Here is a 27,839-nt window from a genome sequence, read left to right as displayed (position 1 = left end):
CACGCATATGAGCCATTTTAATATAGATTAATCTAGATTAATCTAGATTAATTTCAAGATTTCAGTGAGATTAATCTAGATAAAAAAAATGAATCTATGCCCACCCCTAATATATATATATATATTAGGGGTGGGCATAGATTATATATATATATATTAGGGGTGGGCATAGATTAACGTACAAAGAAGGGGAAGAAGAAGGCCAAGCGCCGACATCCGTCTTCCCCTGCGTCTGCCCCTGCGCACGTAAGGGAGGAGAACGCAGAGGCGTTCTTCGAGGCGGCGTGGAGAGAGGGCTACCACGTGCTTCTGAGGGAGTCTATCCCCTGATCCTCTGGGGGAGGAGCCTTCTCATCTGGGGGTGGAGCCTGCTCATATGAGGTAGAGCCAGCTCATATGGGGTGGAGCCTGCTCCTCTGGGGGTGGAGCCTGCTCCTCTGTGTCTTGGCGCTTTGAGGGTTTACTACCTGAATGGTTTGTTTCTTGAGCGTTTGGATCTCCCTGCTGAGCTGTTGTGTCTTTGTGATTGTCAAGTTATGTCAGTTTTCACTCACACTTGAAGAGCCTGGTCAGTGCTCTGAAGGATACAAGAAGACAGCTCAAGTCCTCCTTACATGGTAGTTTACTGAGGTTTTAATTTTGTTTTTCAGGTAGAATTAGATGATCAGTAGACAGTGGATAGAAAGGACATAGTAGTCGTAGTTAGGTTAGTTTAACTTAGGTTGATATACTTTAAAATAAACAAAATAAACAAAACTTGCATAACTGTAAGTCAAGTTTAAACACATCACACTGTCATTATAACTGTTGTAGTTCAGTAAATCAAAGCAACCAAATTTATGTGAGTCCATGCAAATACAGGTTTACCAATTAGCAGTATACACTTCATTCACCATAAGCACTACATCAGGGGTCTCCAACCTTTTTGGAACTGGGAGCTAAAGTTGCGTGGTGCGAGTGTCAATTGCTAAGCGGGAAGACCGCTAGCAACCGCGGACAATCTATAATAGTAGCAAAAACATAAACGATGCAGCGCTTTGGTGCATTGCACTATAGTGAGCTATTTTTAAAACAAGCCCGCGGGCGACTCATTACGTGGGTGACCCCTGGTTTATTCAATATTGACGGCTTTTTGATTGGCAGCTAATTGAGCAATAGAACACGAGAGGGAGTGTGTTATCGTGAATATATGTACATGCCGTTACTTGACAACGCGTCCGCGGAGTGATACAGAGAATGAGAATACCGTGCTGTTATCACACATATCTGCAGGGTTAGAACACTTCTCAACCAGTCGGATTGTGAACTAACTGTTGTATAATTGGCGAATAATCATTTAGTGTTAGAAGGGGAGGGACAACTGTGAATTTTGATTGGACATAAATTTAAGTAGATTTCTCGATGGGACCGATTAGGTTTACAAATTTATATGTAATTCATTGGCCCTTTGGCGAGCTACTTGGAAAGGGGTGGCGAGCTACTGGTAGCTCGCGAGCGACGTGTTGGAGACCCCTGCACTACATGCTTATCTCAACAATATAAATTGGCCATCCTGGGGGGGATGGCGCTCCTTGGCTGGGGGGGCGCTGTCCGGGGTCTCCCTCTCCCGCCTGCGGGGGCGGGCATGCGGGGGTCACTGGGAAGTGCGGCCTTGGGACTCCACAGCTCCTGGGGGGGCCGTGGGTGGGTGGGATTCCCGGGTCTTTCTCTGCCTGCCTCTGTCCTCTGGGGGATGTTGTCGCAGCTTTCTATCCTTGCTGGTAAGTACATTCTGTACATTTATCCTATGTTACACTTTTAGGTTGCACATAAACACACATTCATACATACACATACATCACAGTCATTTGTGCTGTATGTCTTGGGTACTTTCTGCTCTTCTTTGCAGTGGACATATGAGCTGGTTATTTTTTTCTCCCTGTCCTTCTGTCTTTTCCCTTTTTATTTTTTCTCTCCCCCTCTTTTCTTGGTCCACCTAACCCCAATAATTATCAATTTGCATATTTGCATCACTATATTATACAGAATTGTTATAATTGTAATTTGATCTGTACATAAAAACAAAGTTGTCCTCCAAAGATGGGGGGGGGGGGGGCGTGGAGGTGGGCCATTAAAAAAAAAGAAAGAAAGAAAGAAAAGAAAGAGGCCTGTGTGTTCCTTTGTTCACAAGCATTTTCCCAATCAGGTGTGCAGGTGTTACAACTGCTTCAGGAAGTTCAGAGTGATCTCTGTGGTTGCTCATACTCACTTCTGCCCCCTGCTGGTTCAGAGGCTTGGAGTGAAGTCACAAGTGAATGTTTGTGAATGTCTCCATGGATAAATGTTTGAGTGATGCTCAGTGTGCTTCAAGTTGACACAACAGTGATGGAGAATGAAGACTAAGAATAATGCCTTATTTACACCAACAACTCCACCCCTCCCCGCTGACGCAACATGCGGAGTGAAATGAAAGAAAATCACTGAAACAAATACATCAGCATTTCACTGTCTAATAGATAGATGCCATAATGCACACTATATTGCGAAAAGTATTTGCTCACCCATCCAAATTATCCAAATCAAGTGTCCCAATCACTTGCATGGCCAGAGGTGTATAAAATTAAGCACCTGGGCTTGCAGACAAACATTTGTGGAAGAATGGGTCGCTCTCAGGAGCTCAGTGAATTCCACAGTGAAACTGTGATAGGATGCCACCTGTGCAACAAATCCATGAAATCTCCTCGCACCTAAATATTTCACAGTCAACTGTCAGCTAAGAAAATGGAAATGTTTTGGAATAACAGCAACTCAGCCACGAAGTGGTAGGCCACATAAACTGACGGATCAGGGTCAGCAGATGCTGAAGCACATAGTGTGAAGAGGTCACCAACTTTCTGCAGTCAATCACTACAGACATCCAAACTTCATGTGGCCTTCAGATTAGCTCAAGAACAGTGCACAGAGAGCTTCATGGAATGGGTTTCCATGGTCGAGCAGCTGCATCCAAGCCATACATCACCAAGTTCAATGCAAAGTGTCGGATGCAGTGGTGTAAAACACACCAACACAGGACTCTAGAGCAGTGGAGGCACGTTTTCTGGAGTGACGAATCGCGCTTCTCCATCTGGCAATCTGATTGACAAGTCTGGGTTTGGCTGTTGCCAAGTGTAAAGTTTGGTGGAGGGGGGATTATGGTGTGGGGTTATTTTTCAGGAGCTGGGCTTGGCCCCTTAGTTCCAGTGAAAGGAACTCTGAATGCTTCAGCTAAGACATTTTGGACAATTCCATGCTCCCAACTTTGTGGGAACAGTTTGAAGCTGGCCCCTTCCTCTTCCAACATGACTGTGCAGCAGGGCACAAAGCAAGGTCCATAAAGGCATGGATGGCAGAGTCTGGTGTGGATGAACTTGACTGGCCTGCACAGAGTCCTGACCTCAACCCGATATAACACCTTTGGGATGAATTAGAGCGGAGACTGAGAGCCAGGACTTCTCGCCCAACATCAGTATGTGACCTCACAAATGTGCTTCTGGAAGAATGGTCAAAAATCCCCATAAACACACTCCTAAACCTTGTGGACTGTCTTCCCACAAGAGTTGAAGCTGTTCTAGATGCAAAGGGTGGAACAACTTCATATTGAACCCTATGGATTAGCAATGGGATGTCACATAAGCTCATACGTGAGTCAAGGAAGGTGAGCAAATACTTTTGGCAATATAGTGTAAATACTTCAACTAATACATTAGCATTTTGCTGCCTGATGAATATAAATACTATGGAAAACACCTCTAAGTGTTTGTTCTAATAGATCTACTATCTAATGCAATATATGTAGTGGGACTTTAACGTGTTAATTTCGATTAATTAATTACAACGAAAATAACGAACTAAAAACATTTACGCATTTTAACGCATTTAACGCATGAGACACTTTTGCACCGTGGAATGTTTCTCAGTGCACGAGTTCCAGACACACAGATTATATGGACGCACAATAAGATCATGATGGAGATGACTGAAGAGGCTACGCTGGTGGATGGGAAATTTAAATATAAGAAACTTCCAGATGGAAGTACAAACACAAATAGTGTTATTTGCACTTTATGTAGGAAGGAGTTCGCTTATCACAGGAGCACTTCCACCCTTCGTTACCACTTCAACGTAAAACATGTTGGGGCTAACGCGCAGCTCAGTAATGATAACTTAGCTGATAAATGTATTCCTAGTACGAGCAGTGTCGCCAGTCAACACTCGACCACATGTCGGGGTTCGAATTAAGAAACAAAATGTCAAAGTCCACGTCAGACAAATTGACCAATTCACTGGCGAGATGGATTGCTGTGGACTATAGACCGCTCTCTGTGGAGCTCTCCGTTCGCGGAAGTTTGTGCGAGGTGGGCGGAGTCGCGTGCTACGGTCACTAGTGAAAGTATAATGCAGGCTTTACAAGAAGCGCTGCAAATTGCATCAGCTGATGCAGGTTACGAACTGCCGTCCAGAAAGTCAATGTCGAAGAAAATCCAGCAGCTGTATGATGAGGAAAGGGAAGCAAAACAGGTTATTGTGAAAAATGCCACAAATGTGGCTCTGACTGGGGATCACTGGACCTCTGTTAGCAACAAGAATTATCTTGGTGTGACAGCTCATATTATAGATGATGAATGGAAGATCCAGTCATTTGCTTTGAGCATGCAGAAGACCACTTCTAGGCACTATGGAGATGCCTGTGGCAGAGGCCTGGAAAATTAAAGAAAAAGCCTAAAAAAGCGTAATACCATCTAAAATGGTATTAAAAAACATTTTCTGATTTACTTCAGTTCTTATTCTTCCAATATCCTGAACAAAACTCATTTTTGGTCAGAATTTCCAGTGTTCTGAAAACTGTTTGCTCTGTTTTCTGCACTCATCTATTGGTCTGTGTAGAAAAATAAACAAGATGTTGAAGTTTATGATTATGTTCACTGATTCATTTATCATTCAAATGTAAATTAATGTTTCTCATGTTAAATACTGAAATGCGATTAAAAGGTGATTATTTTAAATTTTTTAATCGCATCCCACCCCTAATATATATATTGAAGATTAATTAAAGGCAACATTGACTTTGCTGTTCCACTGTTACTGATATCTTTACTGGTAAGATCCTCATAGGAGAGGAACTGTAATTGCAGAATAATGGGAAAACAGTGTCAGTAAAAGTGTGTGTTATAGTGCGCAGGTGTGAACTGGTTAGAAGATCAGTGAATGTCACTTTCCCCCTGTCCCAGTCCAGCTGAACTCTGACCCTCTGCACTTTCTCTGTAGGTGTGAAGTAGTGATCTGTCTGTCCTGGGCAGCGTGTCCAGTATTCATCAGTGTATTTACTGTACCCCAGACCCCACACTGAGGCCCAGAAAGAATCTCTCTTTCTTGATTCAGACTCTCTAATTACACCCAGTTCCCAGTATTCACTGTCTCCAACACCCACATCCCAGCAGTGGGTCCCTGAGTTAAAGCCTTCTGAGCCCAGGACACACGGATACTCATCAAATTTCTCTAGATTATCAGGAAGCAGTGATTTCTGTGGGCTGTATTCTACAGTAGTGAGATCATCAGACAGGTGGAGGTGTGGATATGCAGTGTTGGGGTCCAGAGTAACAGGGTCTGAGGAGAGAGAACAGAATGAATCATCATGTTCTTCATGTGTTTATGTGATGAGGTCACATCTACAGACTGCAGGCCCTTTACTCTGAGTGAAATGCTGCAGTAGGTTGATAAGAGGGAAGTGATGGTGATGTTGTGTGTTCACCACACACCCCTGCAGTACTTGTGTGCTTGTTGTTTTGACACTTGAAATTGTGTCTGTTTTATTCATTAATATATTTCTACATGTCTTGGATTCATTATTTGAGTATCACATGTGACACTTAACTAGTGCAGTGTTACTGTTACACTGAGTGTCACACTACATGTGTGTATTATTAGTGTCTGTGTACTGAAGTGTGTGTGTGTCCTCATTAGTGGGTGGATACTGTTACAGTTCCCGCACTAAAGGGCGCTACTCCCAGAGAGACTAACACCAGCGAACAGTCCCCAGACTGAAGGACGGGACCAGAGGACGAGGACCACAGTGTCCAGACCCCCCCAGGAGGGGGGAAGCCCCTTAGCCAGGAGTACCAGGGCTCCGTGTCCCACACTTTATAGCTCTGGTGCTGATCTTCCTCTTCAATGGGGGTAGATCCTTCTCTTGGTAGTAATATGAGCCAACATACAGCAAAGAACCAGGAAGATCTGGAGGAACTACAGTTTCTCCATTTTTTCTCCTTTTTGTTGGAGGTATTGATGTCCTAGGGAGAGTAAATGGTGTGTAGAGGTGGAGAGTAGGTGGTGTGTAGAGGGGAGAGTAGGTGGTGTGTAGAGGTGGAGAGTGGGTGGTGTGTAGAGGTGGAGAGTGGGTGGTGTGTAGAGGGAGGTGGAGAGTGGGTGGTGTGTAGAGGGGGAGAGTGGGTGGTGTGTAGAGGTGGAGAGTGGGTGGTGTGTAGAGGTGGAGAGTGGGTGGTGTGTAGAGGGGAGAGTGGGTGGAGTATAGAGGGGAGAGTGGGTGGTGTGTAGAGGTGGAGAGTGGGTGGTGTGTAGAGGTGGAGAGTGGGTGGTGTAGAGGTGGAGAGTGGGTGGTGTGTAGAGGGGGAGAGTGGGTGGTGTGTAGAGGTCGAGAGTGGGTGGTGTGTAGAGGTCGAGAGTGGGTGGTGTGTAGAGGTGGAAAGTGGGTGGTGTGTAGAGGTGGAAAGTGGGTGGTGTGTAGAGGTGGAAAGTGGGTGGTGTGTAGAGGTGGAGAATGGGTGATGTGTAGAGGGGGAGAGTGGGTGGTGTAGAGGTGGAGAGTGGGTGGTGTGTAGAGGTAGAGAGTGGGTGGTGTAGATCTCCTCATGGACTCACTGTCTTTCCTCAGACCAGCAGTCAACTGGTCGTCCCCCTCACTGTTTATACTAATACAGCCTTTAATACTGGAATAGTTCATTTACCAAACACACAATGTTAATGTTTCTCTCTCTATAGAGTTCTAATTGTGAGGAGAACAGAATTACTCTAATTAATCAAAGAACACCAAAACTCACAGTACTGGAGAATCTTCTGCATTCTCTCCCAGACTCTGAACTTCAGGTTGGAAAGATGTTTTGCTACATTGATCAAAGCTCCTGACACCTTCTCGTGTTCCTTTGGGATGTGATGAACTCTGGAAATATAATAATAATCTTTATTTGTATAGTACCTTTCATACATACATGCAACTCAAAGTGCTTTACAGAATAAATAAAAAAGAAACATTAAAAGGAAGCAAAAACTAAATTAAAAGAAATTAAAGATACAAAGGAAACAAAAACAATAAAATAATGTAATAAAAGTGACAAATTATAAAATTATAGACAACATAATGTAATAATATAATAATAAGATGGAACACAGAGTTTTTTTTTTAACTAAAAGCAGATATAAACAGGAATGTTTTTAGACTCTTCTTGAAGCTGTACAAGGGTGAAATACCTCTGAGCTCTTCAGGAAGAGAGTTCCAGAGCTTTGGGCCATAGTGGTTAAAAGCACCCTCGCCAATCTTTAATCGGCTTTTAGGAATAGTATTTCAACTATATTTCAACCACATTTCAACGTTGAAAGTCGGTCGTGTGCCAGCTGGGTAACCAGTGCATTATTATTATGATTGAAATAATTAAGAATTCACCCAAAATCTGTTGCTACCAAAGGCATTTTTATTTTAAAAGTGCTCACACTTTTCTAGAGAAGGGTCATTCTACAAAAACGTCCACTTTTGACAGGTGGAAATTTTTCCTACATAAATTTCTTTTTTTAGGATTTTAAATTATACTACATTATTACTAGGACTGGGTATTGATTCAAATTCCATGAATCGATCTGATTCCGATTCTGAAGATTAAGAATAAATTTTTTTTCGATTTAATTCGAATTAATCGATTTGATCCGATTCGATCCAATTCGGGGTTTAGTGTTATTAAAAATGTATTTGAGCTGTTTCCTGACTGTACAGAAGCAACATGTTAAAACTAGTATTATATCGATATTAATCAGCAAATAGTTACTGGTAGTTACTGATGGCTGGAAGACTGGTGAAAAGGGTCATCATAAATCTACCTTTAAGAAAGGTAATCCAGGACAATAAACAGAGGACATCTTTGAGGTGTCTATATCTGCAACAGTGGACTCCTACTGGGACACTACCCAGCAGGCATTTCAACGTTGAATCAACGTCGAATGTGATGGTTGAATCAACGTTGGATTTTGTGTCGATTTTGAAAGGTGAATCAACGTTGATATGCCAACGTTGTTTCAATGTCATACATCCAACCTTGAATAAGCCACAAAACTCACGTTCATGCTCAAAATTGCATGGGAGGAAAAGGTTAGATATAGGTCAATAATTATTGAGAATTGTGGGATCAAGATTTCTGTTTTTTAATAGTGGTTTAACCATTGCAGTTTTAAAGAATATTAGGGATGCATGATGATATCCGTTTTATATCGATATCGGCCGATAAATGCATTTTTTAAATCATCGGCATCGGGCCAATGCTTAAATTTAGCCGATATTTCAAACCGATGATGCTGACGCATTTAATGTATGACGGAAGAACACCGGCCGATGCTAGCTGGGCTGAGCTGGACCAGTGCAGCTGAAATGTCGGCGGTGTGGAAGTTTTTCCGAGTGAGAATATAAAGCATGCTGTCTCCTTTCAGTCTCTTTTACTTTCTCCTTCGTTCGTGGTCATGTCTCGTGGTAAGTGTTTGTCTGCGTGGTGTTTTGTTTGAAGAGCTCCGCCGTGCTTTTGTGTTTTGTGTGTGTGTATATGTGTAGCACGGCGAGGACCAGGGCAGTCTGCCCTGAGAAGGCTCTTCGTGTTCGGTGTTTGTTGCGAGAGTTCCGCCGTGCGTTTGTTTGTGTGTGGCACGGCGAGGACCAGGGTGTCTGCCTGGGAAAACTCTCTTGTGGTGTCTTGTGAGTGTGTACGAGTGAACGAGCAGAGGATCTGTGTGCGTGCTCGCCTGTTCCGTGTGTGTGATGTGATCACCGCTCGTCACTGTCGCCTCGCTCCCCGCGTGTCTTGTGTTTAATGTGGGGAGCGACTGCGACTCTGAGCGGCGCGTCACTATTATGTGTATGTCGAGCACGCACGTGTTTGTCCCGTTCGTTTACTGTCTGATCACTATTTTGTTTGTCTAGTCTTTGTGTGTTCGTTGTGTCCTAGCGTGCTTGTGAAATGTTATTGTTGCTTGTAATTCCACACATGCTCCTCCCCTTAAATGTGTGTTTGGGGGGGGGGGGAACGGCCAGTGTTGGGAATAACGCCGTTAAAAATAACGGCGTTAGGTAACGACGTCATTTTGTCAGTAACGGGATAATATAATTAATTACTTTTCCTGTCGTTACAACGCCGTTGACGTTACTGGTCATTAAAAGCGGTGCGTTACTATATATTGATATACTAACAGTAATCCGAGCGGACTGCTGCCCAGGCTAGTGAGGAGTAACAGATCTCGATAGGTCACAGTTCTCGGTGTAACACCTGTTTAACTTAACAAGTCAGTAAGCGAATCAGAGCCAGTGTTTTTACACGCGCGCCGAAGCACGCCAGTGACACGGAGAGACATGCGACACAAACGGAGAAGAGGCTGAAATGGCGAGTCAGGAGCAAGCCGAAGAAAAAATTGCATTTTCAAGGTGGCGATATAAACATTTTTTAAGAAAATACTTGAAGTTCCTGAATGTCTACCAGACTGGGTATTTGATTTATTTAATTAAGGATAGAGGTTTTATTGTTAAGGTTACTTCTGTTGTGAACAAACCAATTGTCTCAGGTTGAGAGAATTTAATTTAAATTGATAGATGTAAATGCACTTTATATAGTGTAACTGTTTACTTTCTGATCTACTCATTTCAACTGACTGTGAAAACTGCTTTTTCAAAAAAATCCTTATTCATCGGCATATAACTTTTTTTTAACTGTAACGCAAATAGTTACTTTCCCTGGTAACGAGTTACTTTTATTATAGAGTAATTTAGTTACTAACTCAGTTACTTTTTTGAACAAGTAGTGAGTAACTATAACTAATTACTTTTTTAAAGTAACGTTCCCAACACTGGGAACGGCTGTGGTCCCGTGCCACGGGGTATGGCACGGAGGGCGTCTGAGGCGCGTTTGTGTTTTGTGTTTGTATATGTGTGTGTGTGTGTGTGTGTGTGTGTGTGTGTGTGTGAAGTTGTGTTTTCTGTGCAGGTGCTTCTCCTTGGCAGTGTTCCTGGACCTTGTGGGGATCTCCACCTGGCAGGAGCCCCCTTGTGTTGTGGGGTGACCGGAGCCCGGTCATGAAGAGCCCCTCCCTAGAGTGCTGGGGCCCCCGGATGTCAGGGGACCATGGGGCTCCGGTCTGAAAAGCTCCTGGTGAGGAGGGAGATCCTCCCTCCTGCCCGGGGTGACCAGGAGGCCCTTGGGGCTGCTCCCCAGCCCGCGTCGGGGGTGCCCTGGGCCTCGGTCTCTGGCGCTCCTGGGTTGGGTGGAGGAGTCCACCTTGCGATGAGAGGCCTCAGGAGGGGTTGGCTCCCCAGGAGGCTGGGGTGACCCCTAGCAGAAGGCAGGGGTCAGCTCTGGGAGGAGGTAGGTCCAGGAGGTGAAGTAGCCACGCCTTGGAGAGGTAGCCTGCACGCACACACATGCACAAGGGACGAGAAAGGAGCTGTAGCTCCTCGTCCTCACACCGGTGGGGCTCACCGGCTGAAGGCCGGTTAGGGCGTGAGGGCCCTGCGACCGACCGGGGCGTGGTTTTGTGTTATTAACGGCCCAGTCAGTCCAGGGTCCCGCCCAGGGAGGTGAGCTGTTTAATGTTGTGTGTTTTATGTTCCAGCTCCCGGACTGCAGGAGGTGTGTTCCTGCCTGTCCCTGCCTTCCTGCCCCTTCGTGTTTTGTGTGCAGCCGCTGTGTGCCACACACCCAGTGGAGGGGAGTGTGGCTTGGTGGGGGGGTCTGTCACGGTGAGGCGGCCCCCTACCGGCCGCCTCCGTCCACAGCGGCTGCTGTTGTTGTTGTTTGGTGACGTCATGTGCGTCCCTCAGGTGGGCGGAGCTCGTGATCCGTCTCACCTGAGGGTCGTTTGTTTGCCTATATATGTCTTGTCTTTGTACCAGTTGACCGCTGGTCATTATATCATTACTTTGGATCTTTTGCACGGGTTTTGGTTTGCACACTTGTTCCCTGAGACTTGGCGTGATCGCTTCCTTTTAGTTGCTCACCCCTGCCCGTCACAGGGTGGCAGTTCTCGCGAGGCTAGTGACAGAATTCTGTTTGGAGCGGCACATGAATGCTTTAAAAAAAATAAAAATTTTAAACTGAAAATACGGGACAAATACGGGAAAATAAAAATACGGGATGACGCCGGGACAGAGCGGTAAAATACAAGTATGTCTCACTGCAGCCTGCAGGAAGGCGGAGTTGGACATCCAACCCCGCCCACATCCAACTCCACCCTCTAATGCGCTGTCGTGCGCCAACCCACTACTTCTTCATTCAAGAATAACTGTGTAGTACTTGAAAATACGCATAATAACTCACAAGTGTTCAAGAGACACGTTGTTGCGCTTAATTTACACATACCTCGTTTACTTTGTGTATCGTTCCACGTATGTTACTCATTATTTTTATTTATTGGGTGGCGAACGTAAAATGTTGACGGGGGGGATGTAAAATGGACACAAATAAAGTATTATATCGCGATAGATCGATCGCCGGTGGTTGGCGCCAGAGCGAACTAGTAACTCATTGAATCATAGATGTAGATCAGAGGTAAATAAACTAGATTTTTTTTTGGTGTGAGAAATCGGATGTGTGGCGTGAGAGCGTGGGAAGACGGTCAAATGCATGTGTCTCATGCTCAATGCGTGAGAGTTGGCAAGTACACAATTAAAATGGTAATGTTTACTGATAATGTTGGTGATAGAGAAGATATATTGGTAGAGGGGGGCTTATTCCAAAAAGATTTACGACTTTGACCTCTAGTTGACCCCGCCCCTTACCCCCCCCCCCACACACCCCCCCCTCCACCCCCCCCCCCAACCCCCACCCCCCCCTCCACCCCACCCCAACTCATGACATCATCATCACATCAATCAACGTCAAGACGACCAAAGAGTATTAAGTTGTGCTTTGATATTTTGCTTGATAAGGTTAATTAAAACATTAATTTGATCTTCTTTGATGTTGACTCTCCGGAGCCGTATAACCCTAGACACACACACACACACACACACACACACACACACCCTGAACAGAACAGGAGGATCTCAGACACACCTAGTCTCACACACCCACTCCCCTGAACAGAACAGCGCTAAAAGATAGGGATCTCAGACACACACACCCGTAGTCACTCACACACACACACACACACACACACACCCACTCCCCTGAACAGAACAACGCACACACACCTAGTCACACACACCCACTCCCCTGAACAGAACAGCACACACACACACACATACATATATAACCCCCTAGTAACACAGAACCGCACATGCGCACACAAATATGCTTACTTTGAATAACTTCAAACAGTTAACAAAACTCTGATGAACCAATGAGGAGGCATTCTCAACAGACCAATCCGGGGTGCGTGTTTAGAGCGCGAGCATTTAAAGAGAGAGAGTGGAAACGTTTCCTTGAGGAGTCACCATGCAGTCTATGGTGGTAAGCGATTGTCCATACAAACCATTTTTTTCCTGAGTGAGGCCCCATACTGACTTGAAGTAACTCTGAGGGTCCTCGGCACGCTGAGTTGACCTCGTCACCTTTCCCTCAATGAATTAACTCAGGTCTTCCCACACACACACACACATACACACACACACATACCGATGCACTCGCACATGACCTTGACTCACGCTGTAGGGAAACCTCCGTCCACTGCCTGCGACACACACACACACACACACACACACACATACACACACACGCGCCCCCTAGTCACACACTCCCCTAGTCACACAGAACAGCGCACACACAAATATGCCTACTTCAAAGTAGCGTACTTCAAACAATTAACAAACTCTAATGAATCAATGAAGAATCATTCTCAACCGAGTTAAACCACACTGTATAAACAATAAAATTACCTCTTTTAAAATTTTATGTAGAGAACCTTGTTAAACTATCAAGTTTATAATGACAATCTTAAAACAATATAAATATATGTAAAAGATTAATACATTGTTTTATTCACTGTTTTTTCTGAAAACATGGAACTCAGATGTCAGTCTCCCTATATCAAAGAAACTGCCATAACTTTATCAAATGTTGGAATATCTCCTCAGGAATCACCCGACTCTTTTAAAACATATCCTTTCCAAAGTCTGCAGGAGCCTATGATACATGTTGGGTCATAGTGCTTAATATCCGTTATGTGAAGCTCCACTGTGTAGCAGAGTTTCAGGGAACTTCCTGAAGACTTAGGAAAGGCCGTCCTTTAACAGTAAATGTGGGTTTATCAATAAATGTGACAAACCCATAGAAAGTTGCAAAAAAAAACACTGGACCGAGGCATGAATTGTGCACCAGTTTAACACCAAGTTTAATCTATGTGCATAGCAGTTCACAAAAATTGCTTCTGGGGCAATTTCTTTAACTTTATCTTAAAGTCCTTTAGCGGGAGCCATGACAGTAGTCACAATGTACATCACATTTTTTACATCACAAAGTGCTGCATCTGTTATTTTAAAACACCAAAGACAGATTGGACATTTTGTCGTTCTGAAATATAAAACATCCACAAATCATTACTAAGTTTGGGCCTGCGGTATTTACATAACAAATTATCAGACTGTTGTGCATGACATGAAAATGTCAGTTGTCTTATCTACTCGTCAGTCAAAAATGTGAGCAGATGGAACTTCATCTTTGATTTCATTAAGGCCAGAGGCTGTAATAGCAGAGCCTACAGTTGTAAATAACTCTGAATGTAGTTGGACATCCCAGAAAACAGAGGATGACTGGAGTGGTTAAGACATCATCGTACACGGATATTCTCTGTAATTGCCCTTGTTAGTAGATTCTACCCTCATTACAACCTCTAAAAGTGAGCTGTTTACCGTCGAGCAGTGAAGAACATCAATATCTGGATAGTTGCTATTTTGTGCTGTTAAATCTTTATCTTTTGGTCCCTTAATATGTAGCCCATCATCAATCACACGTTCTACTGTGACTCTACATAGGAAACCTGACCATGAACATGAGCTCACGTTCCTTGTTTTTCTATTGAGTTTTGCATATCTAGTCAAAATTAACCAAACCCTCCAAACACACCTTTCACCAAACAATATGTAACTGAGATGATTGCGGCCAAACATTCTCTTCGTTTAAGGTAAGACACTACAGGTGAATAGGGTAAAAATGTCATCTAGCAATCACTATGAAACTTACCACATTGATTATTGACATTAAGAGAATTACAAGTTTTCTGAAATGTTATGTTTAAATATGCAACTTAGGCGTTATCTAATTAAATATATGTTAATTTGCATTTATTTCAAAAACAGAAATCTAAACAATGCATAAAGTCAGGTTCAAAATTCTTGTTTTGAGATTCTGAATATCTCTTTATTTACATTAGTTACACCATAGAACCATGGCAGCAAAAAGCTGGTTGATTCTGGACAAGAAAAATACCCCACAGTTATAAAATAATTATAAATTCTATCACTCCCACATTTCATTAAGCCACACGAGTCTTGTATATTGTTTAACTAATACATATTGTGTTTTCCATACTGGAAGCAAAAAGTGTTACAAACATACCCGGCCTCCCCTAATTGTGCAGATTTTATAGAGAAACAGGAGGTTTAGACAGAGGTCTTCAGCCGGGCAAGTGAAGTGCAAAGTAGCCTATATATAAACTTCATTAAACTGCACAAGTCATATGGAAAATGTAGTACAAAACATTACGTTACTTCAAAAACCTTTTAAACAGTATGGATATGAGTTTAGACCTAAAGTGTAATAGATAACCGCAGTTCAAAGGCAACTGCGAGGTAAGGACAGGTAAAATATCCAAAATATATTGAAAAAAGTTCTGCAGATATTTAATATTATATGTACATAACTATATTCTTCCAAAACAATGTACCGGACGTGCAAGTGTTCAAAGAACAAGTTCTCACAGGTTGTCATCAACTAGCGTGACGTTTTCCCCCATACAAGCACAACACGTTTAACCCCTCGGACATTGCGCATATTTGGGGTTCAGTACTACACTTCAGACTGTATACTTCTTTTTCAGTTCAGTTTTCAGTTCAGTTGTTATCTGGAATATTTACACATTTATTGCACAGTAGGAATGAATTTGTGCAGTGTAATATATAATGATTGGAAGATCATCTGAAGCTTTTCATCACTTTGACAAAGAACATAGTTTTAAAAGCATACCCCGGCATTTGGAGGAATTCAAGCTCGGTTCATGGGGCATATATGGAATATAAACTCATAAACTCCAGCTCATTTTATTTATTATTTACTATACTGTAGAAAAATGTAAATATTGACTTCTTAAGTCGCTTCATTTTAGTGAAGATTGCAGAGGGATATTCTCAGGTGTAAAATGCAAATGTGGGCCATGTTTTGGCATTCCTTATGTAGAGAATTAAACAGCATCACACAGCATTCATTTAGTTCAAAATTCTATTCAAGGCTATTTTGATTCCGTAACATGTCTTATTTCAAGCTGATGGAAAGAAAATGTGCAAAAATAAACATTAAAGTGTTTATTTATCTACACTTTATATGGATGCGCCTGTAGAATTTTCATAAGTTCACGAAAAGTTAGCGTTCTTACGGAGCATGAACCGCCGCTCCCGTTATCTACCTGTCATCATCATGGGTATCGTTGTAAAACTCTCTCTCTCTCCTACACGAGTACATCTGCTCCAAATATGATCATTTCCTTTCTAACAGCAACAGATCGTGAAAGAATAAAAGGGTGATTTAAACGCAAGCTTGACATCTCGTTGGCCGGTGTCGATTTCTGAGAATGTGAAACCTGAGAGCGTCACGTGGTCACATGCGGTCACACTTTCTGGTTTAGCATTTCAGTATCTTTATAATATAAAAACGCCGAAAGTATTGCTTTTAACAGCTTCTCAGAAAAGACAACAATTGTCACTTGCGAGAAGAAGCAAGGTGAAATTTGCAAAAATCAATTAGATAATGAAATGCTTACACGCATTTAGACTTTAGATAGCGGGTCGGACCAAATGCGCCGCACAGCAAAGCGCGTTTGAACTAATTAGTGGATTAATTTGTCCTAATTGTGTAGGCACAGGGCTTAAAATTAATATCAGACCACGGATTTTGCAGCAGTTTGTTTTAAGAGTGCAGTCTGTGTGAAAGAGATGGGTACCGCAAACCTGTATATACATATACGCGTCTTGGGACATGCAGGTTTACAAAAATAATACAGGTATGGGACAGGGTTGAGATAGAGACAGTTTTATATAATGACATTTAAATAATGTCAGTTTTACCCTACAGATTTTTTCTTTAGTGGTAGAATGGACAAAATATTAATAAAAGTGAATGAATACAATGTTTTGTGACTAAAAGTTTTAAACACATACCTATGTTATATAAAAGTAAAAAAATAAATACACCAAATAAACGTGAGGAGATGAACAGGTAGTGATATCCTATACATTTAATTGTGTTGGTAAATGCAGGGTTGAGGCAGCAACAGGTATGACCATTTCTACCTTTAGTGAAGGTGCCTCTGCTATGATGACTGATATGGAGAGATTGTGGCTACAGAGCACAGTCTTCAATGTAATGAAGCTGATATACTCAGAATATCAAAAGCAGAGGTTGTCGCATCTGACACGTCTGCCAGTGTGAAACACAAGTGCAAACCTGAGCACAGCTAAAAAGCTGAAAAGACATCATGAGGAAATGTGTGAGGGACATACATATGGAGCAGGGATGGATGACTAGGTTGTAAACAGGACTGGGGAACTATTGTGCAGGACAGACATACAACAATCTAAGGTAAAAGTTCTACAGGTTGCAGTGTGTGCGCTGTGATTGCGTTTTATTGAAGTTAAACTTAGTCATTACATTGCTCTGTTTTGCTGTTGTTTGTCCTTTTATTGTTGGGGATGCTCTAATGATATGATTAGATTGAGAGTAAGTAAACAGTTTTTTTCTGATTTATAAAGTAATAAAGAGATATTCAGAATCTCAAAACAAGAATTTTGAACCTGACTTTATGCATTGTTTAGATTTCTGTTTTTGAAATAAATGCAAATTAACATATATTTAATTAGATAACGCCTAAGTTGCATATTTAAACATAACATTTCAGAAAACTTGTAATTCTCTTAATGTCAATAATCAATGTGGTAAGTTTCATAGTGATTGCTAGATGACATTTTTACCCTATTCACCTGTAGTGTCTTACCTTAAACGAAGAGAATGTTTGGCCGCAATCATCTCAGTTACATATTGTTTGGTGAAAGGTGTGTTTGGAGGGTTTGGTTAATTTTGACTAGATATGCAAAACTCAATAGAAAAACAAGGAACGTGAGCTCATGTTCATGGTCAGGTTTCCTATGTAGAGTCACAGTAGAACGTGTGATTGATGATGGGCTACATATTAAGGGACCAAAAGATAAAGATTTAACAGCACAAAATAGCAACTATCCAGATATTGATGTTCTTCACTGCTCGACGGTAAACAGCTCACTTTTAGAGGTTGTAATGAGGGTAGAATCTACTAACAAGGGCAATTACAGAGAATATCCGTGTACGATGATGTCTTAACCACTCCAGTCATCCTCTGTTTTCTGGGATGTCCAACTACATTCAGAGTTATTTACAACTGTAGGCTCTGCTATTACAGCCTCTGGCCTTAATGAAATCAAAGATGAAGTTCCATCTGCTCACATTTTTGACTGGCGATTAGATAAGACAACTGACATTTTCATGTCATGCACAACAGTCTGATAATTTGTTATGTAAATACAGCAGGCCCAAACTTAGTAATGATTTGTGAATGTTTTATATTTCAGAACGACAAAATGTCCAATCTGTCTTTGGTGTTTTAAAATAACAGATGCAGCACTTTGTGATGTAAAAAATGCGATGTACATTGTGACTACTGTCATGGCTCCCGCTAAAGGACTTTAAGATAAAGATAAAGAAATTGCCCCAGAAGCAATTTTTGTGAACTGCTATGCACATAGATTAAACTTGGTGTTAAACTGGTGCACAATTCATGCCTCGGTCCAGTGTTTTTTTTTGCAACTTTCTATGGGTTTGTCACATTTATTGATAAACCCACATTTACTGTTAAAGGACGGCCTTTCATAAGTCTTCAGGAAGTTCCCTGAAACTCTGCTACACAGTGGAGCTTCACATAACGGATATTAAGCACTATGACCCAACATGTATCATAGCCTCCTGCAGACTTTAGAAAGGATATGTTTTAAAAGAGTCGGGTGATTCCTGAGGAGATATTCCAACATTTGATAAAAAGTTATGGCAGTTTCTTTGATATAGGGAGACTGACATCTGAGTTCCATGTTTTCAGAAAAAACAGTGAATAAAACAATGTATTAATCTTTTACATATATTTACATTGTTTTAAGATTGTCATTATAAACTTGATAGTTTAACAAGGTTCTCTACATAAAATTTTAAAAGAGGTAATTTTATTGTTTATACAGTGTGGTTTAACTCGGTTGAGAATGATTCTTCATTGATTCATTAGAGTTTGTTAATTGTTTGAAGTACGCTACTTTGAAGTAGGCATATTTGTGTGTGCGCTGTTCTGTGTGACTAGGGGAGTGTGTGACTAGGGGGCGCGTGTGTGTGTGTGTGTGTGTGTGTCGCAGGCAGTGGACGGAGGTTTCCCTACAGCGTGAGTCAAGGTCATGTGCGAGTGCATCGGTATGTGTGTGTGTGTGTGTGTGTGTGTGTGGGAAGACCTGAGTTAATTCATTGAGGGAAAGGTGACGAGGTCAACTCAGCGTGCCGAGGACCCTCAGAGTTACTTCAAGTCAGTATGGGGCCTCACTCAGGAAAAAAATGGTTTGTATGGACAATCGCTTACCACCATAGACTGCATGGTGACTCCTCAAGGAAACGTTTCCCCTCTCTCTCACACGCACCCCGGATTGGTCTGTTGAGAATGCCTCCTCATTGGTTCATCAGAGTTTTGTTAACTGTTTGAAGTTATTCAAAGTAAGCATATTTGGGGCGGGGTCAACTAGAGGTCAAAGTCGTAAATCTTTTTGGAATAAGCCCCCCTCTACCAATATGAGAAGGGGTATGTTGGTAATGTTGGTAATGGAGAAGGGGTGTAATCAGGGCTTAATTTGAGCCGGGAACTCTTTCATTTTGAAGGGTGCATTCCGGGAACTGTCTGCCTCGATCCGGTAACTTTCAAGCCTACTAATTATAAGTTATGAAGAAATCTGTCTGCGTTGAACCAAACAAATAATTCTATAAAAGACATTTTTAAACACAAGATCCACATTCCTAAATCACATAAGAGCTCTCCTTTTTAGCGATGCCTTTCCGTGTCTCCCCTATAAAGCTAGTTATACTTTCGTGAGTGACCGTAGCGCGCGGCTCCGCACACCTCGCGCGCGTCACATTCTTTGCAGTGTCCTCCTGAAACGATATGTGGTAGTATAAAGAAACACCCCTCAAACACAGGGGAAGGAACATTTACCTGACCAATTTTAATGTTGTATTGTGTTTCAGATTTGAAAAGTGCTGGAATTTAGGCTAAAGTACTTGAAAATGTCAGGGTACCCGCGGGTCCTTAAAAAGTCTTAAAATGTCTTAAATTTAGTTTTCCATATTCAAGGCCTAAAAATGTCTTAAAATGTCTGGAATTTTATGAGGGGAGGCATTAAATTATTAGTTGTTCTGGCGCGATGTGAACTTTGCCGAATCTAGCGCTAGGACCATGCAGATAATAACCACTCCAGGGTCCTAGTGCTAGATTCCTAGCGCTGGAGTATACGGCCTCAACAACGTCAACAATTTTCGTTCGCCACAACCCCCCCCCCCCCCCCTCAACAATTCTCGTCCGCAGCTGGCACCCCCCCCTGTCAACGATGTGGAACACACCTGCATCCCCAGTAATAGTATTATTTTTCCTTGTGAGAGGTATTAAAAAGGTCTTAAAAGTCATTGAATTTGAGATTTAAAAATGTGCAAATACCCTGAATGCACTTAAAATGCACTTCTGCACTTAAAACACTTATAAAACACATGTAAATAGTTCTGGCAGTTCTGTTTACTGGGAGCAAAAACAGTCCGAGTTTCGAACGTAACATGGGCGTGGCTTCAGACTTGAGAAGAGGGTGGAGTTGGATGTGGGCGGGGTTGGATGTCCAACTCCGCCTTCCTGCAGGCTGCAGCGAGAGGCTTCTCGTAAAATACGGGACTGTCCCAGCCAAAATGGGACACTTGACAGGTATGATCTTGTATGTTTATTGATCAGGTGCAGGGATTCCTGTCAGAAGCTCCAGTACCAAGGACAGAAAGCCCACTGCAGTACTGGAATAACAACAAAAGTCGGTTCCCTACTATTGCCAAAGTAGCACGGAAGTTCCTGTCCGCTCCATTGACTAGTGTTGACAGCGAGAGGTTATTTAGCGCAACTAGCAATGTGATCAACGAAAAGAGGAACAGAATTGCATGTGATAAAGCAGAGATGCTTCTGTTTGTAAAGAAAAACCTTCCTCTCCTTCTGAAAAAAACAGACTGAGTACTTCAAGAAAAAATGTTTAGCTCAGATTTTGTTTTTGATTTTGTGAAGAAGCACAAAGGCAGTTCTAAAGGATAATTTCTGTACTACGAAACATTTGTTTACATTTAAGCATTTGCTTTAAGTTTATTTTCATTTATTTATTTTATTTTATTTATAATTTTTAGTATACCGCTAATATTTTAATAGTTTAAACTATGAATAGTTTATGATTAATGGTTGAAATCTAAAATGTTAATAAATGTGACATTTATTTGCATAACAATGTGGGATATCGTACTTTATTTTTTAAATGTCCATGTATATCGGCATCTGCAGATATGTACATGTATAATATCGGATATCGGCCCATACTCACCATGTATGTATCGTGCATCCCTAATATATTACTATAATATATAACAGATTATTATACATCTTATACAACGTATTTGACATTAAATGTAACATGTGAAATATATTTCACTAAATCCATCAATTTTTGCACATCGTCAATATCACTATATATTTTATTATAAGTACCATCTTCATATATTCTGTTTCTGAAATAACAGAGACCACATACTGAAGATCTGAATGTATCAGAATAATTTCACAAACACAATGTGTAACACAATATATCAAACAGAAATAATAATCACTTACTGTTTCATAGTGGACGACACATTCTGAGAAGGAAACAGAGGGATAAACACAGAAAATGTCAAATTTTGATTTTAAAAATCTAATTTTAGTCATTTCATTTATATATACATTTACATTTACATTTATGGCATTTAGCAGACGCTCTTATCCAGAGCGACTTACAAAAGTGCTATGTAGTTGCTTGGAATCTCCAAGGTAGAATAGATAGTCCTGAACACAAGGTACTCTAAGCTGGAAAAACCACTAGACGAAAGTCAAATGATACCTAACAATTATACCTGAATATACACATCCCCTGAGGAAAAAGACAGTAAACAATTCCTATAACCCAATTATGCACAATACCTGAGGAAAGAGACGATAAAGTACAATAGACAAAGCATAATTATGCAAAGTGCACTTGAAAGAGGTGGGTCTTCAGTCGGCGTCTGAAGACAGCAAGTGACTCCGATGTTCGGACACACAAGGGAAGTTCATTCCACCACCTTGGAGCCAGGACAGAGAAAAGTCTGGATGCTTGTCTCCCATGTGTCCTGGATGATGGAGGGTCAAGACGAGACATACTTGAGGCGCGGAGGGCTCTAGGTATGCATCTGGGTTTTACCATGGCCATCAAGTAAGGAGGAGCTGGACCATCCTTTGCTTTGTAGGCCAGCACCAGGGTTTTATATTTGATGCGGGCAGCTACCGGAAGCCAGTGGAGGGAGGACAGCAAGGGAGTGACATGGCTGAACTTGGGAAGGTTGAAGACCAACCGAGCTGCAGCGTTCTGGATCAGTTGCAGGGGTTTGATGGCATGCATAGGAAGACCAGCCAGTAGGGAGTTGCAGTAGTCCAGTCTTGAGATAACAAGGGACTGGACAAGGACCTGAGTGGCCTCCCTAGAGAGAAATGGCCGAATCCTCCGAATGTTGTGAAGGGCGAATCTGCATGATCGTGTTGTGTTAGCAACGTGGGCCGTGAAGGAGAGCTGATTGTCGACAACTACACCAAGGCTACGCGCTTCCATGGATGGAGTGATCACGGTGTTCTCGAATGAGATAGAAAGATCACGATGAGGACTGGCTCTTGCAGGGATGTACAGCATCTCCGTCTTGCTTGGGTTAAGCTTTAGGTGGTGAGCTGCCATCCAAGAGGCAATGTCTTTCAGACATGCAGAGATTCGAGCTGAAACCTGTGTGTCAGAGGGTGGGAAGGAAAAGAAGAGCTGGGTGTCATCCGCATAACAGTGATAAGAGAAGCCATGTGCAGATATTGACTCACCCAGAGAGCGGGTATAAAGGGAAAAAAGAAGTGGACCCAGTACTGAGCCTTGTGGAACACCGGTGGAGAGTTTGCATGGCGTGGATGTTGATCCTCCCCATGTTACTTGGTAGGAACGACCCTCCAGGTAGGATGCAAACCATGTCCATGCATTGCCAGTGATACCAAGGCCTGAGAGGATGGACAGAAGGATCTCATGATTGACTGTGTCAAAGGCAGCCGAAAGGTCAAGCAGAATCAGAACTGATGATAGTCCATTTGCTCTAGCCGCATGGAGTTTCTCAGTTACTGCAATGAGTGCAGTTTCCGTAGAATGTGCCGGCTTGAAGCCAGATTGGTTGGGGTCCTGAAGCTGGTTCTGTGAGAGAAAAGAGGATAGCTGGTTGTGTACAGCCCGTTCAAGGATCTTAGAAAGGAATGAGAGGAGAGATACCGGTCTGTAGTTGCTGATGTTGGTGGCATCAAGGTTGGGTTTCTTTAGGATTGGCACCACCCTAGCCGCCTTGAATGATGATGGCACAATTCCTGAAGATAAGGAGTTGTTGATGATGGTCGAGATGAAAGGGAGGAGTTCGTGGGAGATTGTCTGGAGGAGTGTGGATGGGATGGGGTCCAGAGGGCATGTGGTGGGACTGCTGGATGTCAGCAGCTGAAGCACCGTCTCAGCTGAGAGAGGAGAGAAGGAGGTTAGAGAAAAGGGAGGAGTAGGAGGGGACACAGTGGGAACAGGGACTAGGGAAAAGGTGCTGCAAATCGTATTGACCTTCTCTTCAAAGAAGGTGACAAAATCATCTGCAGTAAGAGAAGTGGGAGTTGGGGGGGGGGAGGGTTTGAGGAGAGAAGAGAAGATTTTGAACATCTTGCGTGGATCTGATGTAGATGCCTCCAGCTTCTCTCTGTAGAATGATGTCTTGGCAGCAGTTAGTTCCATGGAGAATAGGGACAGGAGAGACTGATACAAGCGAAGATCAGCAGTAAGCTTCGATTTCCTCCATCGCCTCTCAACCATCCTCAGTTCTCGTCGGTTGTTACGTAGGGTGTCCGAGAGCCAAGGAGCAGGTGGGGAGGATCTTGTGGGTTTGGAAGAGAGGGGACATAAGAGGTCAATAGATGAAGAGAGGGAGGACAATAAAGTGTCAGTGGCGGTGTCTGTGGAGAGACAAGAGAAAGAGTCATGGGACGGGAGGGCTGTGGTGATAGTAGAGGCAAGTACTGATGGAGAGATGGAATGAAGGTTACGACGGATGGTGGTAGTGCCTGTAGCAGTAAGGGTGTGACGGTGGGGAGGAAGAGATAAGGAGAAAGATACAAGGTGATGATCTGAACAGTGGAGAGGAGTTACTGCAATGTCCATCACTGCAGGTGGTCTAGTGAAGACCAGGTCTAGGACATTGCCTGCTCTGTGTGTTGGAGAAGACTGGGTGAGGTTGAGGTTGAATGATGACAGCAAAGGAAGAACGCCAGATGATTGTAGTTTATCTGTTGGGAGGTTGAAGTCACCAAGCAGAAGAGGAGTTTCATCATTAGGGAGGACGCTCAGAAGTGTGTCTAATTCCTCAGTGAAGTTACCTAGGGTGCAGGGTGGACGATAAACAACAATGATGTGAAGTGTGGTTGGGAAGCGTACAGTGACAGCATGATACTCAAATGTTGAGATGGTAATTTGTGGGAAAGTGCAAGGAGTAAAGCGCCAGCAACTGGACAGAAGCAATCCAGTGCCACCTCCCCTTCCAGTCTGTCTTGGAGAGTGAGAGAAGGAAAATGCAGATGACAGGGCAGCAGGAGTAGCAGAGTTCTCTGGGGTGATCCATGTCTCTGTTAGGGCCAAGAAGTCAAGGGAGTGATGAGCTGCAATGGCTGTGATGAAGTCTGCTTTCTGGACTGCAGACTGGCAGTTCCAGAGCCCCCCGGTCGCAATGATCGGGGTGTTTGTTGAGAGTGGAGGGTAGATGAGGTTACTGGTAGTGCGTTTTCTGTAGTGATGTTTGTATTGACGGCGACTATAGGGAGTAAGAACAGGGATGGAAAAACACATGATGAATAAATGAATGAAGGTAGTATATGATGTGTGTCAAGGTGTGATACTTAACCAAAAAATGAAGATGGGCTTCAGTTGATTGAAGAGTAGAGGATGTCTCTAGGACTGCCACTTATTTAAGCAGCAGTCAATATGTGGTCCCGCCTCCTCAGTTATTCACACTTCCTAACCCGAAACTAAGACAGCTGATTTCACTAATGACAACAATAGATACCAAGTAGACTACAGACTAGCAGAATCAAGCTGAAAGTAATGTAATCCAAGGCCTACCTTAAAACCAGAAGACAATCCCAAGAAAAACACAGCACAACTAATTCCAATCAGAAATGCCACTTATTTAAGCAGCAGTCAATATGTGGTCCCGCCTCCTCAGTTATTCACACTTCCTAACCCGAAACTAAGACAGCTGATTTCACTAATGACAACAATAGATACCAAGTAGACTACAGACTAGCCGAATCAAGCTGAAAGTAATGTAATCCAAGGCCTACCTTAAAACCAGAAGACAATCCCAAGAAAAACACAGCACAACTAATTCCAATCAGAAATGCCACTTATTTAAGCAGCAGTCAATATGTGGTCCCGCCTCCTCAGTTATTCACACTTCCTAACCCGAAACTAAGACAGCTGATTTCACTAATGACAACAATAGATACCAAGTAGACTACAGACTAGCAGAATCAAGCTGAAAGTAATGTAATCCAAGGCCTACCTTAAAACCAGAAGACAATCCCAAGAAAAACACAGCACAACTAATTCCAATCAGAAATGCCACTTATTTAAGCAGCAGTCAATGTGGTCCCGCCTCCTCAGTTATTCACACTTCCTAACCCGAAACTAAGACAGCTGATTTCACTAATGACAACAATAGATACCAAGTAGACTACAGACTAGCAGAATCAAGCTGAAAGTAATGTAATCCAAGGCCTACCTTAAAACCAGAAGACAATCCCAAGAAAAACACAGCACAACTAATTCCAATCAGAAATGCCACTTATTTAAGCAGCAGTCAATATGTGGTCCCGCCTCCTCAGTTATTCACACTTCCTAACCCGAAACTAAGACAGCTGATTTCACTAATGACAACAATAGATACCAAGTAGACTACAGACTAGCAGAATCAAGCTGAAAGTAATGTAATCCAAGGCCTACCTTAAAACCAGAAGACAATCCCAAGAAAAACACAGCACAACTAATTCCAATCAGAAATGCCACTTATTTAAGCAGCAGTCAATATGTGGTCCCGCCTCCTCAGTTATTCACACTTCCTAACCCGAAACTAAGACAGCTGATTTCACTAATGACAACAATAGATACCAAGTAGACTACAGACTAGCAGAATCAAGCTGAAAGTAATGTAATCCAAGGCCTACCTTAAAACCAGAAGACAATCCCAAGAAAAACACAGCACAACTGTGATATATATGAGCACACAGCACACAGCACAACTGTGACATATATGAGAGTCAAACATGCTTCTTCCTTTTATGATGATGAACCTCACACACTTACAATTACTAACACAATGCATTTGGGTTTTTTTCACTTACATTGGTGCATTTAACATGTTTTGTGCGTATGTCTAAGTGAGAGACAGACTGAGTGATTCTTACTAGTAAGAACGGGATGTTCTCAGCTTCCATCTCCTTCTCTGTGTTTCTGATTTGATCTGAAAGAGATGCTATTTCTCCACTCATCTCCTCAATCTTCCTCCTCATCATGTGACTCTTCTGCTCCTCTTCCTCCTTCAGTGCAGCTATTCTTGCTGCTTCTTCATCTCTTAGAAACTGGTGGATCTTCTCAAACTCCTCCTTTATCTGCCTCTCTGTGTGCTGGGCCTGATACTGGAATGGGAGATGATGAGGAAATATAAACTCTCCAAATGTGTGTGTTTCATTATGGTGTACGTGGACAGTGATCACAGCACCATTCAGAACTCAGAGTGACCTTTCACCTTAATGTGTGCTGCTGTTTTCTCACAAGCTTGTTTATCTTCCTCTAAGACCTTCAGATGCTGCTGTAGAGACTCCAGTGAGGTCTTGAGTTTGTTCTATAAAAATGGCAGACGACAGTACGAGTCTTACAGGATTTAATCTCAGTGTCTGTATCTGTGCTGGAGATTGCAAAGATTATAAAATAATGTCAAGAATGAAAAGAATGACACATTTACTCTTTGACCAAGTTACTGTAAAATACTAATACTATATATTTACAGTATGTGTTTTAATGTGTATGTGTATATTTTAATTTTAAATAAATAAACTTTGAATATAATACCTGTGAAGGTTTGATTAAATTATCTCAAATCCCATCCCAAGAAAGGTTTAATCTAGCCTATTTAACATTCATTTGAAGATAATCTAAAGGAGGAAAACAGATATTACAGTTAAACAAATATGGTATGTTTCATACCTTAAAGTCACACACAGCTTCATCTACTGGACAGCAGTTGTGAGTTTTGTGTTTCTTTGAAGTCTGACACACCACACACATAGGCTGTTGGTCCTCCAGACAGAAGAGTTTGAGTTTCTCATTGTGCAGACTGCAGAGAACCTCAGACCCTGCTGAAGATCTCTGACTCCTGCTCTCTAGAAAAGCCTCACACAGGTTCTTTAGGACAAGATTACGGGGAGGGTCAGATTTAGAAGATCTTCTCCTACAAACTGGACATTCTTGAGATCCCTTGGTTTCCCAGAACTGCTGCAGACAGGTTTTACACACACTGTGGCTACATGACAGTACAACAGGATCCCTGAAGATGTCACAGCACACAGGACATGAAAACTCTTCTTCTGACAGAGGGTTTGAAGCAGCCATTTCCTCCAACAGCTGCTGTGCTGTTTCTCTGTAATGTCTCCTTCTGTACAAACTTCACTTTGACTTTTAGATCTTCTGTAATAATCACAGTAGCACAGGAGAGAATCAGTTACTGTAGTCCTTTATCCAGCTGAGGGAGTTTAGACTCCTTTCAGAAATAAGACAGAAAGAAGTAAATAACAGAGTTAACTTCCTTGTACAAGGTGGGGTTGAGCTGCTTGTGTAGGAGATAACAAATAAGGTTTGTACTTTGTCCTCACTAGGGAGCCGTAGTCCA

At 42.4% G+C, this 27,839-nt stretch overlaps 2 protein-coding genes across 3 annotated transcripts; both read right to left on the bottom strand.

Moving 5' to 3' along the window:
- Positions 1-189: 189 nt before the first annotated feature.
- Positions 190-27,839, bottom strand: LOC143496584 (E3 ubiquitin-protein ligase TRIM35-like). The gene is made up of 6 exons (XM_076992760.1): positions 27,158-27,839; positions 26,700-26,795; positions 26,359-26,589; positions 21,445-21,467; positions 7,074-7,192; positions 190-5,622 (listed from the first exon to the last, which is right to left on the bottom strand). The coding sequence occupies exons 1-6, from the start codon at positions 27,560-27,562 to the stop codon at positions 5,066-5,068; spliced, it is 1,431 nt and encodes a 476-aa protein (XP_076848875.1). The 5' UTR covers positions 27,563-27,839; the 3' UTR covers positions 190-5,065.
- On the bottom strand, positions 22,480-25,316 carry LOC143496575 (uncharacterized). 2 transcript variants are annotated; one of them, XR_013125659.1, is made up of 3 exons: positions 23,141-23,278; positions 22,708-22,878; positions 22,480-22,618 (listed from the first exon to the last, which is right to left on the bottom strand). XR_013125659.1 is itself a non-coding variant. In XM_076992740.1 (2 exons), exons 1-2 carry the CDS (start codon positions 24,740-24,742, stop codon positions 22,548-22,550), a joined length of 2,106 nt encoding a protein of 701 aa, XP_076848855.1. In that variant the 5' UTR covers positions 24,743-25,316; the 3' UTR covers positions 22,480-22,547. The 2 variants fall into 2 exon arrangements, 1 of the variants encoding a protein (XP_076848855.1); XM_076992740.1 differs by having other exon boundaries at positions 22,708-25,316.

Source organism: Brachyhypopomus gauderio, unplaced genomic scaffold (assembly GCF_052324685.1).
Source record: "Brachyhypopomus gauderio isolate BG-103 unplaced genomic scaffold, BGAUD_0.2 sc97, whole genome shotgun sequence".
Lineage (NCBI taxonomy): Eukaryota > Metazoa > Chordata > Actinopteri > Gymnotiformes > Hypopomidae > Brachyhypopomus > Brachyhypopomus gauderio.
This window is presented reverse-complemented; position numbering and strand designations above follow the sequence as displayed.

Coding starts and splice junctions, on each gene's coding strand:
- LOC143496575 (XM_076992740.1), bottom strand. CDS start 24,742: ATGTGTTTTTCCATCCCTGTTCTTACTCCCTATAGTCGCCGTCAATAC. Junction 22,619..22,707: donor CCTTTATACCCGCTCTCTGG/GTGAGTCAATAT, acceptor TCTGACACACAG/GTTTCAGCTCGAATCTCTGC.
- LOC143496584 (XM_076992760.1), bottom strand. CDS start 27,562: ATGGCTGCTTCAAACCCTCTGTCAGAAGAAGAGTTTTCATGTCCTGTG. Junction 26,796..27,157: donor AAGCTGTGTGTGACTTTAAG/GTATGAAACATA, acceptor CCATTTTTATAG/AACAAACTCAAGACCTCACT. Junction 7,193..21,444: donor GTGTCGTCCACTATGAAACA/GTAAGTGATTAT, acceptor TTATATTTCCAG/AGTTCATCACATCCCAAAGG.